The sequence below is a fragment of the Corylus avellana genome, chromosome ca8 (genome assembly GCF_901000735.1).
Source record: "Corylus avellana chromosome ca8, CavTom2PMs-1.0".
NCBI classification, from domain to species: Eukaryota; Viridiplantae; Streptophyta; class Magnoliopsida; order Fagales; family Betulaceae; genus Corylus; species Corylus avellana.
Genome location: NC_081548.1, coordinates 23,813,478 through 23,831,208, shown reverse-complemented (window position 1 = coordinate 23,831,208; position 17,731 = coordinate 23,813,478). Strand labels below are relative to the sequence as shown.

Genomic DNA, 17,731 nt, shown 5'->3' with positions numbered 1-17,731 from the left:
TTATTTCCCTATGTATCCTTGTTGTGTTGCAGGATATCAGAATGGAGCTGGGTATCTCGCTGATTCGTGACCAGGAAGTACAATTATCAAAGGTAACTACTTTATAGTTTTGATTTGCAGCCATGGTGTTTCCCCAGGAATCTGCTGCAACAATAATTTTGTCTTGACAGGTGAAAAAGAAGTGTGAAAAATGCTATAATGATGAGGCTGAGTTTTGGACTATGCAGGTATTCTACCATTCAATATTAGATACCTTTTTTTCTTTCTTTTTTCTGAGCACTCAATGCAAGGGGCCTTGTTCTTAAGAACTTGCACATTTTCTTATCTTTTTTGTCGCCATAGATGAGATCAGCAGATGAAGGGCAGACTACATTTTATCGCTGTACCAAATGCGGCCATAAGTATTCAGAGAATTAAGTTTGTACCAAATATGAGATTTCAGGACAGGCATGAATGTGGTTTACCTCTCCTCTGGCATCAATGAGAAATACCCTTCATTGAAGTGGCCTGCCCTTTCTCTCCCTGTCCTGTTTACTCTATGATCTGTTAACTGTTAGCTGTGTATGAAAATATGTTTATTGATCATTGTTCTTCCTATTCCGTTTGATTAGCTTGAATTAAACAGGTTTCACAATTAAAAAGGTAATAATATTTTGAGGAGAAAAAAGAGGGGTGAGGTTTAGCGATCAATTATTTTGTGAACTAGATATCAACTTTTTTATTTTTTGAATAGTTTGAGACAGTACAAGGATAAGAAGAGGAGAAACAAACCAATACAGGGAAACAACATAAAAATAAATAAATAAATAAAGGGAAATGAAAATACAACAGAGACCATAACCACAAGTAGTCACCAACTTTTCTACTGCCCAATCTAGAAGGGAAAACGTGCTGTCCAGAAGTTTCTGTGTCACCGGCCCGTAGTGTGTAGTCTTATGAGCGCCAATTTTGACACTCTTATCAAATCTTATCTTAAATTTATCAAAAAATAATGTTAACAAAAAAGTGATGTAACATGTTTAAAATCTTAAAAAATTTCAAACTAAAAAGCACGATCCAAATATATATATATATATATACCAATTACAATTATTTATCTTACAAAAAGATAAAATAGATTAGTCATATTATCATCTATTGAGAATAATATATTTACAAAAAACATGAACCTAAAAAATTTGATTAGTAATTTTACATCTCATAAAGCTAGAAGAACGATATTTACATTAATTTTTATATTAATAATTAAAATTAATATAACTTTTTGCCCTTAGGCCACCATTTTTATTGAGGTAGCAGCCACTACAGAAAATGAACCCCTTTAATGGCAGCAGTGGCTATGGTTTTGGAGAGATGAAGGGCATTTTAGGAACCAAGCTCAAATTTAAGGTCAACTGATCCTTTCTTTCGTATATGTTTTCTGTTCAGCCCGGCTGAAAACTCTAGAATGCCCATGCGTTTCAACAAACCACCATGATCAGAAAAATACTTATTTTATTTCATGCAAAAAGGAAAAGTACATAATATTATTCAACTAAAAAAACAAAAGAAAAACAAAATAGACCGTCAGGTGTTCTCCTAGTCCCAAGGACCCGATCGTCCTCGTATGTTTGTGTGCACCCCAATTCAAAAACACAGGTGGTGATCACAAATTCATCCAAAAAAAAGAAAAAGAAATATTACAGCACAATCAGCAAAAAAAACACCCAGGCTGATGCTTTTATTTACACATAAGACCAAACGACAAACCAAAATGGCAACAACTTCACCGGAGACGTAACATACGCCGGAGATTATCTGTCGCTCCGGCATCGATTCCGGCAGCCTCAGCGTTGCAACAAAGCTTTGGCCTCAGAGAAAACTTGGGCAGCGGCAAGCTACTCGGAGGCGGAGCCAGACTAAATACTGTACCCGAAAACATCTCCAACTCTTCTATGGCGAGGACCTTTCCGAAACTCTTATCCCCCGCCGCCGTTGACGAGAATACCCGAGAAACATCCTTGGGTAGATCATTCGGGTCGGGCCCTAACGGCTTAGTGGAAGCCACCATCAAACACTCGGAAACAGCTCGCCTAGTCGACGGCGCCAAGTCTTGCTTATTCGGATCCTCTCTCTTTGTGGGCTTTGATTTCTTTGGAGTCAGGGACTGCTCCCTGCGTTTGTTGTTCGGCTTTCGGGTTCGAGAAGGAAGAGAGTACTGGTGGGCTATGGGAGTTGGTAGAGGAAGAAGAGGTGGTTGTTGTTGTTGTTGTTGATGATGTGGTTGAAATGAGTGGCTGAAGAATATTGAGGCTGAGAGCGGAGGAGGAGGGTGGTGGTGCAGCAAGAGACCGCCATGGACGTTTGTCGGGGAGAGATTTTTAGAGGGCTTAGAAATGAAAGCGCGAGCGCTTTTCCTTGGGGTTTTGATTTGCTTGTAGGGAGAAACTGATTGGTCTAGTGACGAATATGGTACCAGAGCTGCATCCATAGTCAGATTGTTTAAATCTTCAACAAGAAAACAGAGGCGATGATCTATAATAACCCGATCAATAGCCTGAAACTTGTTAGAACAAACAACAAAAAATAACAGCTATATATACCAGATTAATTTACTTGAGAAAGTTGAAACATAAATCAACAAGTTAATTTGAAAGATCTCATACAATTACTCACAAAACAAGAAACTTATACAGATCTAACTATAAGAAATTAACAGAAGGAAAAATCAAAAATATGAAGTTGGGTATAAGTTATTTAACCCAGAAAAGGAACTTAGAGAGACCCTAGATGAGAGGGTTCAGATTTGCTTTCTATACGCTACTTTCATGGATCTTCGTGTCAACACAGACGCCCTTTTTATAGAAACAAAGCTCCAACGGCTACTTTATTATCATTACGACTTTTTCTTATTTCATTTTGGTATATATTAGATTTTTATGGAATTAAATAATTTAAATGTTACTGTTCCTCCTAATTTACCGACAACCGTTGCGGTCGGCTACCCTCTTAAGTCCAAGACCTGGGTTACTGTAGGGCGGCAACCGCCGAAGCGCTTTCGACCGTTGGATCGTGTTTTACGAAATTAGCCGTTGAGGGGACTGTGACCGTCGATCTTCTCCTCGGGTTCCTCGACTAGGTCTGTCAGTTCAGATGGTGACACGCGAGAAATCCTAGCCATTCACGTCATCTGGACGGTGGTCCCCAGTTCTCTCATGCATTGTTTTCCACTGTGACCTCACGTGCAAGGAATGTGGGAGCGCAACACAATAAACTAAGATATTTGTGGGAGAGCGAATTATATCCTTACACTTGGCGAAATTCTAGACATTTTCCTACGTAGGATGACTAGATTTTATAATGAATCATTGGTGGCCCCATTTGTGCCACGATGCAAGTGGTATGCATATATTTATGGATTTTGTTAGCATGCCACGGATGCATCCATATATAATATACATCTGCATCGCACTTGTGCCTGTATTTTTAAAATTTTTTCCATTGGTCCTCTCTCAACTCAATTTTTTTTTTTTTTTTAAATGCTATGTAATATATTAAATTGATGTGATAGTACTCATATGTTTAAAACTATTTAATTAAAATATTGATTAATTGAATAGATTAATCATTTTTTATTTACAAAATATTTTAGAAATCAACTCAAAGATCTTGAGTATAAATCCTGTTTTATAATTTACATTTTATTTCAATTAACTATTTTACGTGTTGAACCTCATTTATTAAGGATGAGTGTTAAAATATTAATAAGATGCTTAAATATTTAAGATAATAATGATTTGATAAACATTAAAAGACGGGATGCATTAGTTCAGGTTGAATTTGTGAGGGTATAAATGTAATTAATGGTGTATATATTGGTCTGGTGGCTGCAGCTTTGTGTACGATATTTGAGGACAAAATTGAAGACATTGTAACATCTTGGGGCCCCTGTTAATTATTTCGCACTTAAATACTAAAGGTGACTGATAATGCATGTTTGGTTTGTTGAGTCTAATCCATCATGTTTGGTTTGTTGCAAGAAATTGATCGATGACGTCTGGGGGATATTATTTATTTTTTGATTGGAGAGTGGAGACAGCGAGGTCTTAACCACCGAAAGCTTGTGGTTTGCTTCAACTTCAAGCCCATAACTTAAAACTCATGGAGCGTATGAGGTCTATAAAGTTAGGGAGGCTTCATCATATGTCACGATCCTAAGGAATTACGGTTTAATTAACCAAATCACTATTCAACGGCCTTAAGATTTTTTTAAAAAAAAAACTCAATTCTTGTTTTTAGATTGGTAGCAGAGAATGACATTGTGTCTCAACAAGCTCTCCTCCACGATGACACTCTTGCGACTCGATCCAATGACTTTTTGACTTTGATACTATTTGTCTAACAGTGAGTTGTCATTCCACGTAAAATCAATTGGTGTTAAGGAAAACAAACTAAAGTTTTTTATGGACCTCGATATCGCGTCCCACAAATCTATTTTTAAAGCGGTCGCATGGGGTGGCATTGTGTCTTAACAAGCTCCTTAAGAATTGATATTTGAGCAAACACCATACCACGGAAGGAGAAAATTTATAAAGTAAATTAAAATGCTTTGGTATTATGTTATGCTCATGCATAATACCAAAATATTTTATGTAAGTAGATTATAAGGGATAAGAAAAATGGTCTCTATTCCTCACACGGGTTAGTGCCAATAAAGTTGGCTGCCGTAAACATTGAATTCACGATCGTAAAGATTAATGGTTTAACCATCAACCAAAACTTTAGCCGTAAACTAGTTTTAGAATGAAATATTGCTGATTGCAATTGGATTTCTTTTCCCCCTTGGCCATCGTATGTTGTCGCACATGGTATAAAAAAGTTAGAAAAGAAAGAAAGAAAAAGGTCCAATGTTATAAAGCTTCTTTTGCAACCTTCCCTAACCAAAGGCATTGATAGCTTTTGGGAAAGAAAGATAGAATCACGCTTATAATGGCAATCCCCACACGTCGTTCTTCATATACGTGGAATATTCAACGGAAAATGAGGATAGACGTCATAATAATTTAACAAGGCCGACCATTTGATAAAAGCTCTCATTGTTAGAGTCTTTTTGGTCACGACCCTATAATTTTGTAGACTAAAAATGTATTTTTAAATAAAATCTTGAAAAATATTTAATTTGGGAGTATGTGTAAAAAAATTTATCTTCTCAAATCATAGACAATGAAGTACACAGTTTTAAAGATCAAACCATAATTTTACTAAACGTTTAAAATTACGAACTCAAAATTACCCTTAATATATTGTAATTCAATTTGTTATGATCACACATTAACTAATATATATAGTAATGGGTTTTTATAATCTGAAAATGTTATTGTAGTTAGTTTTAAATGTGTAGGCGGCCTTGTATAATTGGGGGGTGTCTTTAGCTGATGGTATCCTCGTCGACAGCTGACATTAGTAGGAAGCAGCATGGTCACATGTCTTAATTTATAGATTTTGGTTGGATATCATCATTGAAGCAAAGAAAAATAAAGGAGGGGGAGTAAAATATTTGTTGCTGGTGCATGAGATAAAGGGTCATTGCATAAATAAAGGAAAGGTCGGTGTCTTGAAAGAATGGTCAAATGATGAAAAAGGTCTAAAATCTCCCAATATCCTTTTCAGATCAGATCCAAATCTCCAACCAACCATGCCATTCCTTCCAATTTGCTATTTACAATTACGTGCATGTAACCTATTTTTCTTGTTTTTGATTAATTGTACTCTCTCTTGGCCTTCTTTTACGACCTACTGAGCTTTTTTTTTTTTTTTTCTCTCTTCTTTTTTTCTTTCCCGAACTCTTTTATGGCGGTCAAAGAGAATGATTTAATCTAAGATAAAACTAGGTTGAAGGCTTAATTTATTAAATTAACATGTATTTCTAAATATATGTGAGAATTACATACTCTAAATACATTTAATATATTAAATTGACAATGTCTTCTTTAAACTATAAAAAAATTGATAATGCTTCCCCCTAAGGCTTGCAAAAAGAGAGACATTATTAATTTTTTGGTAGTTTAAGAGAGACATTGTGATAATTAAAAGTTTGAAAATGACATTATTAATTAAATAATAATTTAAAGAAAATATGTAAACTTTCTTAATTAAAAAAAAAAAAAAAAAAAAAAAAACCATTTGTGTGTCGTAGACCTTCTTAAAGTCCACACAAATAAGTTGGGCCACAAAATAAGAATAAAAAAGGCAAACAAATTATGCTTGCTTTCATATAGGTCGCCTGCAACCACAAGCTAGGGCTTAACATGGCTCAGATTGCTTGGGCCTACATCTTTCCTGATAAGCCCAAAATCGCATACTATATGCTAGATTGACAGGCCTGATCTATGTTACGATTGCCAACCAGCATGTTGCTTTTGATAATGTGTAAGAGAGTAGCTGTTATGTGGTTGTGGCACAAAAGTCATGCCAAAAGTCAACTTTTGTGTAAACTACTTAGCATCAATTTCAGAAAATTGAAAAAAAATTACATGTTTGCAAAGTATAGGATTAACTTCCCACACAGCCATTTAGCCACCATCAGCCTTCACCAACCACCGCCAGCCTCTATTGATCAGATCGAACTACCGCCCACGCCCAGACTCCTTCACCCACCGCCCAATCGAATCTCTCTCCCTCCACCCCGCAGCCACCCTGGCCAACGAATGTGGCGGCGAACCGCCACCCACCTCCCTTTGCCACCCTTCTATATTTATTTTTTTTTAATTTTTTTAAATTAATAAAACCTGATATAATCAAGTGTGAGTGTTTAATTTTTCTTAGAGTATTATAACTGATGTGGCAACCAATGGATAATTTACACAAAACCCTTATTTTATGCACAAACCACATAGAAGTTATTCTCTAATGTATAATTCTACATGCACTCGTAATAATATATGGTTAGGATTGCAATATATTTCCAAAAATTCAAAAAATTCAGAAAAAAAAAACAATAATAAAAACCCATGTACACGCCGTGGGTTATATATATTAATTTTAAGGGTATTTTTTTTTTTACCTTTTTGAGGAAAACAATTAGGACGTTGTAATAGATCGATAAGGTACATTAACCAAATTAAAATATTGAGAGAAACATAACAAATTGAGTTGTAAAATGCAAGAAATACGTGAAATTGCATACAATGATTGGTGATAGCAGCAATTCAAAGGAAAGGAAATTGTAGGCAATATTCTATTCTTAAATTTTGTTGTCATCTCCCTTCTATTATTAGGGGGATTATATTTAAATTATAAACATAACTTTTTTTATTTGCTTTTGTTTCCATCAATGGAGGGACCCCCTTTTGTCTCTCAAAATGCTGCCAAATCTTCTTGTAATCCTACTTTCACCACAAGATTCATATCCCCTACCCCTGCTAGTGCTAATATCACCACCAGGAATTAAAGATCATATAATTATTTATTTTCATGTGAGGGAGAACCAAATAAACACAAGATTCCAAAATATATAGAAATTATATATTGGAAAGTTATTCATGGTGGGCTTCAATAGAAATTGATGGCTAGTACAGGATAGGGCCTAGACAGATCATTTCCGTGTTGCTCCCGTGGCCCAGTGCCGCGTCTACTACGCCGTAGTCACTAGTCATGTCGCCATATTGGAAGCTGGCGTTTTTATTTTTTTTAATTTAAGTGCTTGAAATTTCAGCTATGATAGTTGGAACACATGACCAGAAAATGACCTATTGAACCCTATAATCTTTTGCCTAGATTGCAGGAGTGAGTGGTCTAGTTATTTGAGCAGGTGTTCGGATACGTGTACTCTTTGTTTGAACAAATGAGTATTATCGAGAATTTTTCAGAAGATTTAAGATGGGCCACTTTTGCTTTATGACACAGCAATTGAGACCACAAGTGAAATTAATCTCTAGATATTTCATATGAACAGTGAGACTTATAGATGTGCCCTATTAATCGTGACCACTGGTTCAAATTTTGTAGATACAGCTCAGAAAAAGGAAAAAACGAGGATAGTGTAGATTGAAAGTTAAGGATATGTCATATTCAAGTGTTTTTTTCTCGAGTCACTATTCATGTGGTCACAAATTTTTTTTTTCTTTCTCAAAATAACAACAGAATCTCCGGCCCCATAAACTACCAATAATTATTCATGTCGGCTTGAAACATCTACCTTTGAGAAAGAGAGGAAGCATCACTGAAATATCAAAGCTGCCGTGTTTCCAATACTTCAATAGAAATTTCTTGGTCCAATCACGAGTACAAACTTGGGTATTAAGATCTTATTCAACGGTGGACTGTAATTGTTTGTTTGAATTGTGGTTTGTTTGAGTCTTACGTGAAAGAGAGTTTTTTTTTTTTTTTTTTTTTTTAATATAAAATTGACATGTTCAAACTGTTAATGAATGATTCGACATTACCTATGGACAAGATCTTGAGCATGTTTATAAGGAATTGACAGCCCTCTCTTATTGAACCGGTTTTATGAGTTGAGTTAAGCCAATGAATTTCTTCATGGTATTATAGCTTACCACAGAACGAATGTAGTTATACTACTTACTCCCTGACAATGACCAAGGAAAATACTGGCCTGCATGAAGAGGTGTTGATGAATGATCTCACATTGCATGTGAACAAGATCTTTGGTATGTCTATAAGAAATGGACAACAATCTCTTATTGAACCAATTTTATGAGATGGATTAGGCTCACGAATTTATTCACAAAAAGGTGTTCAGACAACCCAAAACCTATTTGATTCACGTCAGTACCATTAAAACCCTATTAACATCAATATTTTTTCTATTTTTTCCTCTTCTTATTCCATTTAAATTTGTGGATTCATATAAATCTCATACAAACTCAATGAATTTATCTAACCACTATGAAAATGGTTAAAAGATAATTGAGAGATGAGAATAAATTATTTAATTTCTCCAGTCAATCTTAATTCCGGCACAAATGTTTAGTCTAGGATAGAGGGCATATGAATGGGCAAAATAATCAATTAATGTATTTTATGAAAAGGGTAAACAAAAGTTTCTTACTCATACCTAAATTCTTGGGATAAACGTATTCATTTAGATCAATCATTTAAAGCTTGTCTTCTTTCCATTGCAACGGTTTCTCCAAAGAGATGATCCTACAAAACCGAAGGAAACAAATTATTGCACAATGAAAAGAGTTAAAGAGTAACGTGTGAGTTGCATCACAACATCTCTAATTAATTAATCTCTCATAAGCCATAAAATAAAAATTTATTAGCATCTGCTAAATATTAACCCTTACGTGTAATTAAAGGAAGCAAATCGGGACAGGCTTTTAGCCTTTTACTTTACTGAAGAAATGGGTATGGGATGGAGTGTCATTCAATAGCGATGATGCAACCGGTTATAATGAACAACTTTTTTGTTTTATCCGTCTTCGATTCCAGGGGGGAAATTATACCCTGCAATCAATGCGTCGGTAGACTCGGTGCTGCCATTTCTAATCTTATCCTAATGCCAGTAACAAGACAAAAGCAGGAAAGCAAGAGAGATAGACAAGGAACCCATCATAGAGGGCACGATCATAACAAACAGCACCAAAACTAATCAAAAAGCTGTAAAGCCCCCATAAAGCTAAGCAGTGATTTGAAAACAATTTATATATATATATATATATGTTCAAAAAAAAAAATTATATATATGTAGAAAATATATATATATATATAAAAGTATTAGTTTATCTTTTCTTTCCAAATATGTATTTCGTACATGATCGTTTGCTTGACTTATTAACGGCTCCACGCTGGAGCCGGAGTGGCAACAGTAACCGGTCCCTCTCCCACTGTTGAAACGAAAAAATTAATATTTCAAAAACTTTGACGAGTCACCGGGGGAGCCATTGAAACGTTGCCGACACCACCCAAATATCACGTTCCCGAAGATTTCCTTTTCAAGCCGTTGCGTGGATCAAGTGGTCGTTGAACGTCAAAAAGATTGTCCACAAGAATAAATGCGCCTTTACTACACTTTCTGATAAGAATTAGATACATATCTTGTCTGGCAACCAAAACTGAGTAATTTTTTTTTTTTTTCTTTCCATTTTCTTTTAACCTCCAAGACAATGTGATTTCACAAATTCTCAAGAAAGGGTATAAATGATAAGAGATATTTTGGTGATTATACATTTGTTTTCCTTCTGGGTTTTGTTTGTAGTGTTGTACGACAGACTTAGCAAGTGAACAAAGGAGGGTCTTTTGCTTCGTTCTTGTTTGTTGTTCTGTTTTTGGGGACAGAGGTGATTTGGGGTGGAGTGAGAGTGGACTGGAGATGGGGTTTGTGAGTACTATACTGGGTCTTTGGGGTTTTGGAGTGGGAATTTCACTTGGGCTTGTGATTGGATACTACATGTTCATCTACTTCCAGCCAACTGATGTCAAGGTAAGTGTCTCTCTCCCTTTCTTTCTCTTTATTTTACATTGTAATTTGATTTTGAGTTCAATTTTGGATTTCCATAGGTTACTCTTGGTTCCGTTTGGCTGAACTGTCATCTTTGTATATCTTTCATGCTTGTACTACAATGAATGCTTGCTTATTTTGTGGAAAAAAAAGAAAGGTTTTACATTTTTTGTTCATGATAGTGTCATCTGAAATGAGATTAAATAAGTCATAACAACAAGAATATGCCGTGGCTATTTCTTAGCTCCTCTGAGTTACTGCTGTGCCTGTGCTTGCATTACAAATTGGCATCTATGGTCTCTATTCAGGAATTGAAGTACTTTGTATTATGATCTTAATCTGGTTGGACAGACTGTGCAGTGTATGCAAATTAATATTATATTTCAACGAGTTGTATTCTATTATAGTTTGGAGTATTGCATATGTTAAATTAAAGATCCTTAGATTCTCCCACAATATCTAATGCACCAAATTCAGCTGATCTTAGTTAGGACCTTGCTTTCTAATCTTTCAACTGCTATAACAAATTTGTTGTAAAATGAATTCTATATTAATACACTCTTAATGTTTCTCACTAAGCGCAAGAGTTAGAAAGAAACAAAAGGAATGTTATATGTATAGCATTTAAAACCTACTTGTAAGTAGATTGCATTTTTCATGTGCAGCATCCCGTAATTCGTCCTTTGGTGGAGCAAGATTCAAAAACTTTACAACGTTTGCTTCCGGAGATACCCCCGTGGGTTAAAAATCCAGATTATGATCGTGTATGTTATTCTTTAGAACTCTTTTTTCATCCAGTTGTGTATTTTGGTTGCCAAAATGCAATGTGCTGCTTAAATAACAAACTTCTTTTACTTTTGTTTTTGTGTAGCTTGACTGGCTTAACAAATTTATTGAAAGTATGTGGCCTTATCTGGACAAGGTATGCATCCTCTAATGATGTTTTTTTCTTATCTAATGGACAATACTCTTTTGCATGATTTTTATATTGAGTATTTGTGGTTCAAAATTTCTAGGCAATTTGCAAGACTGTAAGAACTATAGCAAAGCCTATTATTGCTGAGCAAATTCCAAAATACAAAATAGATTCTGTTGAATTTGAAGTACTGAGCTTGGGCACCCTGCCACCAACTTTTCCAGGTTGAATTGATCTCTCTCTCTCTCTCACACACACAGATGCATCTGATAAAAAATAGCATATGTAATTTTGTTCTGAGGAGTTCTTTAGTTTCAGTATGTTTTCAGATATTTGCTTACAAATTACGTTTGTCCTAGTGAACTAACAAGTATTTTTCAAGTTATGTGAGAAATAAAAATAAAAATTGTACTCTGCCAACATGGGGAGGGAGGGAGGGAAGATTTAAGGTTTTTTTTTGGGGGGGGGGGGGATAAGATTACAGTAACTAAAGCGACAGAAGAACAAGAAAAACAAGAGAAAAACACAAAATAAAAGAAAGGAAAATCCCAACAATAGCACAAATCTCAGCTGAAACAATACATTTGGAAATAGGTCAAAGGCTTGGTCCAATGAAAATCTTGGCCAAAAGATCAAGACAGAAGGTTGTGACTAAAACTGACGGTTGAAGCAATAGCCTATTGGGGTGCTCAGAAGGAACCTTAGCTAGAATGATTGAGTAAGAAAAGTCCCATATGGGAGCAAGCAAGGTTGCGACTAAAACTGATGGTTGAAAGTGGTTGGGATACTCAGAAGGGAAACTCAACTAGAATGCTCAATAAGAAAAGTCCCATACAAGAGCAAGCAAGGTAGACTTGGGCTCCACATTGGAACAAGCCACTCTAAAGCTAGCTGGACTTACGTCATGGGAGGAGAAATCCATAATGATGCCCCAGAAGAAAGGTGTCTGACAACAAGTATGAGGGGGGATACAGGCAAAGAGAGCCTTTGGAGTCAAAAAGGGGGTACATACAAAAGGAAGGCAGTAGAAAAAAGAGAGAGAAAAAAAAAAAAGGGAAATGGAATTTACAAGCCTTTGAGAGTCAAGGCTCACGAAATGCCTTGACCTGCCCATATGGTGGTGGTCATGGCTCCAGGGGGGGCTTGATGAGGTCTGTCTCCTCAGCCAAAATACAAGTAGTAGGGGAGGATATAGCAAGGACTGGATAGGGAGGATGGGAAAGAGGGACAGGTGCGAAGGGTATAGAGGTATTGGAGTGTGTGAGAGGGGCAGAAGGGAAAAAAGGGAAAGGTGTTGGATAGAGTGGATATGGAGGAAGAAAGAAGCCGGAGAGGGCTCATCAAAGGAGGATTGGGAAGGCACTACGGAGAGTGATAGTGGCACTGCATGTAGAGTGTGGTAAATTAAGGTTGCAAGTATTAGAGTATTGTATAATAGGTTCTCCTATAAACTATACAGTTCCATTTATTTGCACTGGTAGAGGACCTCATTCAAGAAATGTTTTTGATCCACTTTGCAGTAATCAATAGAAAAGGTAAATCCCAATATGCCAGATTCGGCTTGGTTATTGATAGAGTGAATATATCCACCATTTCTTGAAATCTCTCTTTTGATTCAAAATTGTGGTTTAACATGTATTCCCCCCTGTTTTGGTCATGAAATAAATAAAAAAAATGGATTTCTGTTCAAGAATGAAATCTTATTGGAACTGTCAAGATCTAGTTCATCCTTCAGAACCATGTCACACCACGGATCTAATAAAATAGGATGAATTGAGACGATATTTTGTAAATAATTCCAAAGAAATAAACCAAGAGAAAATATGTATTGTTATAGGATTAAACGAAGGGAGAAGGCTACAACTACTCCATAAATTGTTAAAGCTCCCATAAAAGCCATGCTAAGCATAAAGTACCTTGCATTTTTCCCTCAGCCTCGGGCTGTCTCACGATTTCTTGTACAGCCTGGCCCACAGTACTGTGATCAACCCCAGGTCAATAGCAAGACTGATGGCCAACTCAGCAACAATAACGGAAGCAGCAGAAATCAGTGGCTTCGTGATAAGTTTCTCACACCAAAATAAGTAAATATTTAATGATACAATAAACCAACAAACTATGACTTAATTATTCCATCACTAAGATCTATATAGTTGAAGGAATTAAGAACTCTAAATTGAAGCAATAATATTATTGAATCATCTAAACTACTTCCTTTCCTTTGCCTGACCGCCATTGTTGTTTCTATAGGTCTGATATTTAAAAGAGGCATATGTTTGGGCTGTACCATATGCGGTATTATTACAATAAGGCTTGTTATCGCCCTTCTTAGTAGAGTTGCAAGGCTGTCTCGAGTCATATATGGAGTGTCAACAATGACTATGCTAACTTCATTCATCTTGTGTCTTCCCTACCCTATGTGCACATGTTTATCTTTGTTTCCCATGTTAAGCGTGCTCGCAGATAGAATGCTCATTCTTGGTCTTGTTCTATGCCAGGAATGAAGGTTTATGTCACTGATGAGAAGGAGTTGATAATGGAACCCTCAGTGAAGTGGGCGGGAAATCCTAACATCACTATTGCAGTTAAGGCATTTGGGTTGAGAGCCACAGTTCAGGTATTTTCTTGAACAACTTTTGGTGAAGAGAAAGAAACTATTATTTGTAAAAGCTGGTTTCATGATTAAAAGGTCACACGTGGTGTGTAGACACATCTCTCCCCACACACACACATATGTAATAAGAAAGAATTATTACTGGCTTCAAGTTTCCTAAAAGAGTTGAGATTTCACGAGAATCTTTCAGGTTGTTGATCTGCAAGTGTTTGCTTCTCCACGTATCACCCTGAAGCCTTTGGTTCCAACCTTTCCTTGTTTTGCAAAAATGTGTGTGTCTCTTATGGAGAAGGTGTGTGATAATGGTTAAATTCTCCAATGATTAATTTCTTAATGATAGTTTTGCAGAAAGTTATCTTCATTGCTTTATATCCCGGGGGTTGGCCCTTTTGCCTTTTCCCCTTTTAGTGATTTTATTCTGAATTTTGCAGCCACATGTTGACTTTGGACTGAAACTGCTCGGAGCAGATGCTATGTCCATTCCTGGCCTTTATAGGTTTGTCCAGGTAAGAAATGGCTGCATATACTTGATTGGTAAAATCACTGATTTTATTTGCTGCACAAAGTTGTATTTGATAAATCCCATTTCGTTCCTGAATATACCCTTTTCCCTAGGAGCTTATTAAAGATCAAGTTGCAAATATGTATCTATGGCCCAAAGCTCTAGAAGTACAAATAATGGATCCACAAAAGTAAGTCCATCGCTCTACCTTTAAGTTATAATGGCAAGCCTTTTGTTAAGATGTGCTAACATTACTTAATTTTTGGCAGCGCCATGAAAAAACCTGTGGGGATTCTCAATGTGAAGGTTCTGAGGGCAATGAAGCTTAAAAAGAAAGATCTACTGGGGGCATCAGACCCTTACGTGAAAGTAAAGCTCACTGAGGACAAGCTTCCTTCGAAGAAAACAATTGTCAAACACAGTAACTTGAACCCTGAATGGAATGAGGAATTTCATATGGTTGTTAAGGACCCACAATCTCAAGCCCTAGAGCTAAGTGTTTATGATTGGGATCAGGTGTGTTTCTTAAGGTTTGTTTATTGTTTATGATTGGGAACATGTGTGTTTCTTAAGGTTTGTTTTTGGTTAAATTCTTGAGTTTGAGGTCACCCTTACATTTTGAAACTCTCTGCTCGACATGTGGCAACTCATTACCCTCTAACCCCTTCTTTGTTTAGTAGAACTTTTGGATTTTACTTTCCACCGTCAGTTGAATTTCAGAGCCTCTCTCTAGTTTAAAACCAGCCGTTGATTGACCTTTACAGTTCTCATGTTACCCAATTCATGACTTTTTAAGTTGTATTTCCTTTCATTTTTCCACACTTCTTTGTTAAGCTGTTTCCTTTTCTTAGGTTGGCAAGCACGAGAAGATGGGTATGAATGTTATTCCATTGAAAGAGCTTGCACCTGATGAACCTAAAACAATGACTCTTAATCTACTAAAAAACATGGACCCAAATGATGTTCAAAATGAAAAGCCACGTGGGCAGCTTGTTGTGGAAGTGGTGTACAAACCTTTTACGGAAGAACAAGTACCTGATGATATTGAAGATCCAAATGAGGTACAAAAGGCTCCCGATGGAACACCTGCTGGTGGCGGTTTGCTTGTTATTATTATCCATGAAGCTGTAGATGTGGAAGGAAAGCACCACACAAATCCATATGCACGGTTACTTTTTAGAGGGGAGGAGCGAAAAACAAAGGTATATTGCTCTTTTATGTGTTCTCATTGTCATTTTTGGCTGTTAGATGTTATGTACAGTCTTCACTTAATAGTTCTATATAATGGAGTTCTACATTAGGTAACCTGAAACTGTTGTTAAGAGCTAACCTGTTCAAAGCAGCAAAGATATCTTCTCTTTGAAGATGTGGCATTTTGTTCATTTGCTACGGGGTTTCTCCAACCGATTTGTGTTTCTGAAAATGCCTTATTGCCCTTGCTTTTTGATTGAGCCCTTGTTAAAGAAGTTCAGCATGAGTGTAGTTTTTTTTTTTGGGGACCTTTTTCAATAGTGTAACTGATGATTACATGCCAATTAATACAGCATGTGAAGAAAAACAGAGATCCAAGATGGGAAGAGGAGTTTACGTTTACTCTGGAGGAACCGCCCACCAGTGATAGGATTTATGTTGAAGTAATTAGTGCCTCCTCAAGGATGGGCCTGCTGCATCCCAAGGTACACGTTGCATCCAGCTTAAAATCATCTTAGCACCAGTTTTAAAATTGTAACCCATTCAACTCATGGATGGAGAGTGGGTTTTTTTATATATATAAAAAATTAAAAACAAAATGATAATTGAAGCACAAGTTTACTCATAATTGCATATTCTTATATTTTAGGTTTTTATGTACTCTCTAATATTATACTCTTTACACCAGGAAACTCTGGGATACGTGAATATAAATCTCTCTGATGTTGTTAGCAACAAAAGAATCAATGAGAAGTACCATTTGATTGACTCGAAGAACGGACGGATTCAAATCGAGCTGCAATGGCGAACTTCATCTTGAGGTTTTGGGTGACCAGGGGTAGCCATTCAATGGGAACACGTCCGATTTTTCTTGCTTTCTTAGGCTAAAAGAAATGTCTGTTCTTTTATTCAGTTGGATTGATAGTATGCTGCTTTGAAAACTGACTTTCTTCTGTATATACACCGAAGAAGTTTGATTCAAGTTTGTTTCCACCTACTTTGTGTTAAAATGTTGGGTTAGAAGTCACAGGATGTCGGTTTTAGATCTCCTAGAATTCTGTCTAAAGAAGAGAAAGAGTAAGAAAAATTGTAGTGTGCTGCCTAATAACACAAGGCATGGATAATAATGGCTGTAATTACCAAAGTGCCATGGAGCAGCAACTTTTTCCGGATGGATTTCGGAAAAGTTGCTGCTCCGCAGCACTTCTCGATAACAAAGAAATCCCGGTCCTAGATGTCTCCCTCTGGCCCACATACGTGAAGGATTTGGGCTTCCAAATTGTAAATTGTTAAATTTAAAATCAGAGTGGCCCAAGTTTTGTTCCTTTACAATCGAGCCTGATAAACTGCCCAAACTTTCAAACAGGCCCAATTGCTATTAGCATGCCAAGACCCAAAACAAAAAAACGTAAATAAACCTTTTTTTTTATTATTAAATGATGAGAAAATTACTTCAATATAAATTTTTATGTTTTTTTTTTTTTTAACATATAAGAGGATAGAAAAATTTGAATTAATGATCTATACTTTATTAAGCATAATTTTAATCAATTAAACTATTTTTTAATGATTAAATTCGTAGGGTACAGAGTACGTAATTTTTAATGGGTGAATTAAAATGGAATGAAGTCATAAAAAGCTTTAAAAAAAAAAAGAGCAAGTGATAGACGTGACCTTTCGCAGGTGAGAATAAACCATCATGGTCATGCATGATGATGATGATGGCCAAGTGTGTGTATGAGTACGATTAGACATTGATGAAAAACGAAGTTGCAATGGTCAATCACCCCATCAATGGCACCCAATTCCCAAAACGATCAATTGGGCCATTGCCTCTTCGTCCTTACTAAATCTAGCAAACTAGACCATCATTACTCTTTCTACGTAGCTTTTTTGTGCCCTAGCCCTCTATTTGTTTGTTTCACATAGAAAGCCTTTTAACTTCTATTGTCGTTCATCTGGGCTTTTATTGTCGGCTCTTCTGTCTTCAGATGTCACTAGCGTTAGGCCTCATAAATGGTCTTATGACTTTGTAGAGAGCTACGTTTTTGCTGGATGAAATAA

General features: G+C 36.2%; 2 protein-coding genes across 2 annotated transcripts; one reads left to right on the top strand and one right to left on the bottom strand.

Moving 5' to 3' along the window:
• Positions 1-1,474: 1,474 nt before the first annotated feature.
• Positions 1,475-2,837, bottom strand: LOC132189730 (uncharacterized). The gene has a single exon (XM_059604508.1). The coding sequence runs from the start codon at positions 2,468-2,470 to the stop codon at positions 1,766-1,768; it is 705 nt and encodes a 234-aa protein (XP_059460491.1). The 5' UTR covers positions 2,471-2,837; the 3' UTR covers positions 1,475-1,765.
• A 7,020-nt stretch (positions 2,838-9,857) lies between these two features.
• Positions 9,858-16,649, top strand: LOC132189276 (synaptotagmin-2-like). The gene is made up of 12 exons (XM_059603939.1): positions 9,858-10,426; positions 11,110-11,208; positions 11,316-11,366; positions 11,461-11,584; positions 13,859-13,977; positions 14,165-14,266; positions 14,406-14,480; positions 14,590-14,666; positions 14,746-14,992; positions 15,328-15,678; positions 16,021-16,152; positions 16,356-16,649. Exons 1-12 carry the CDS (start codon positions 10,316-10,318, stop codon positions 16,485-16,487), a joined length of 1,620 nt encoding a protein of 539 aa, XP_059459922.1. The 5' UTR covers positions 9,858-10,315; the 3' UTR covers positions 16,488-16,649.
• The last annotated feature ends 1,082 nt before the right edge of the window (positions 16,650-17,731 follow it).

What these genes read in the sequence shown, in the direction of transcription:
- LOC132189730 (XM_059604508.1), bottom strand. Translation starts at nt 2,470, where the DNA reads ATGGATGCAGCTCTGGTACCATATTCGTCACTAGACCAATCAGTTTCT.
- LOC132189276 (XM_059603939.1), top strand. Translation starts at nt 10,316, where the DNA reads ATGGGGTTTGTGAGTACTATACTGGGTCTTTGGGGTTTTGGAGTGGGA. An exon ending in GGTTGAGAGCCACAGTTCAG is followed by an intron (nt 13,978 to 14,164) that starts GTATTTTCTTGA and finishes AGAATCTTTCAG; the next exon opens with GTTGTTGATCTGCAAGTGTT. An exon ending in GTGTGTCTCTTATGGAGAAG is followed by an intron (nt 14,267 to 14,405) that starts GTGTGTGATAAT and finishes TGAATTTTGCAG; the next exon opens with CCACATGTTGACTTTGGACT.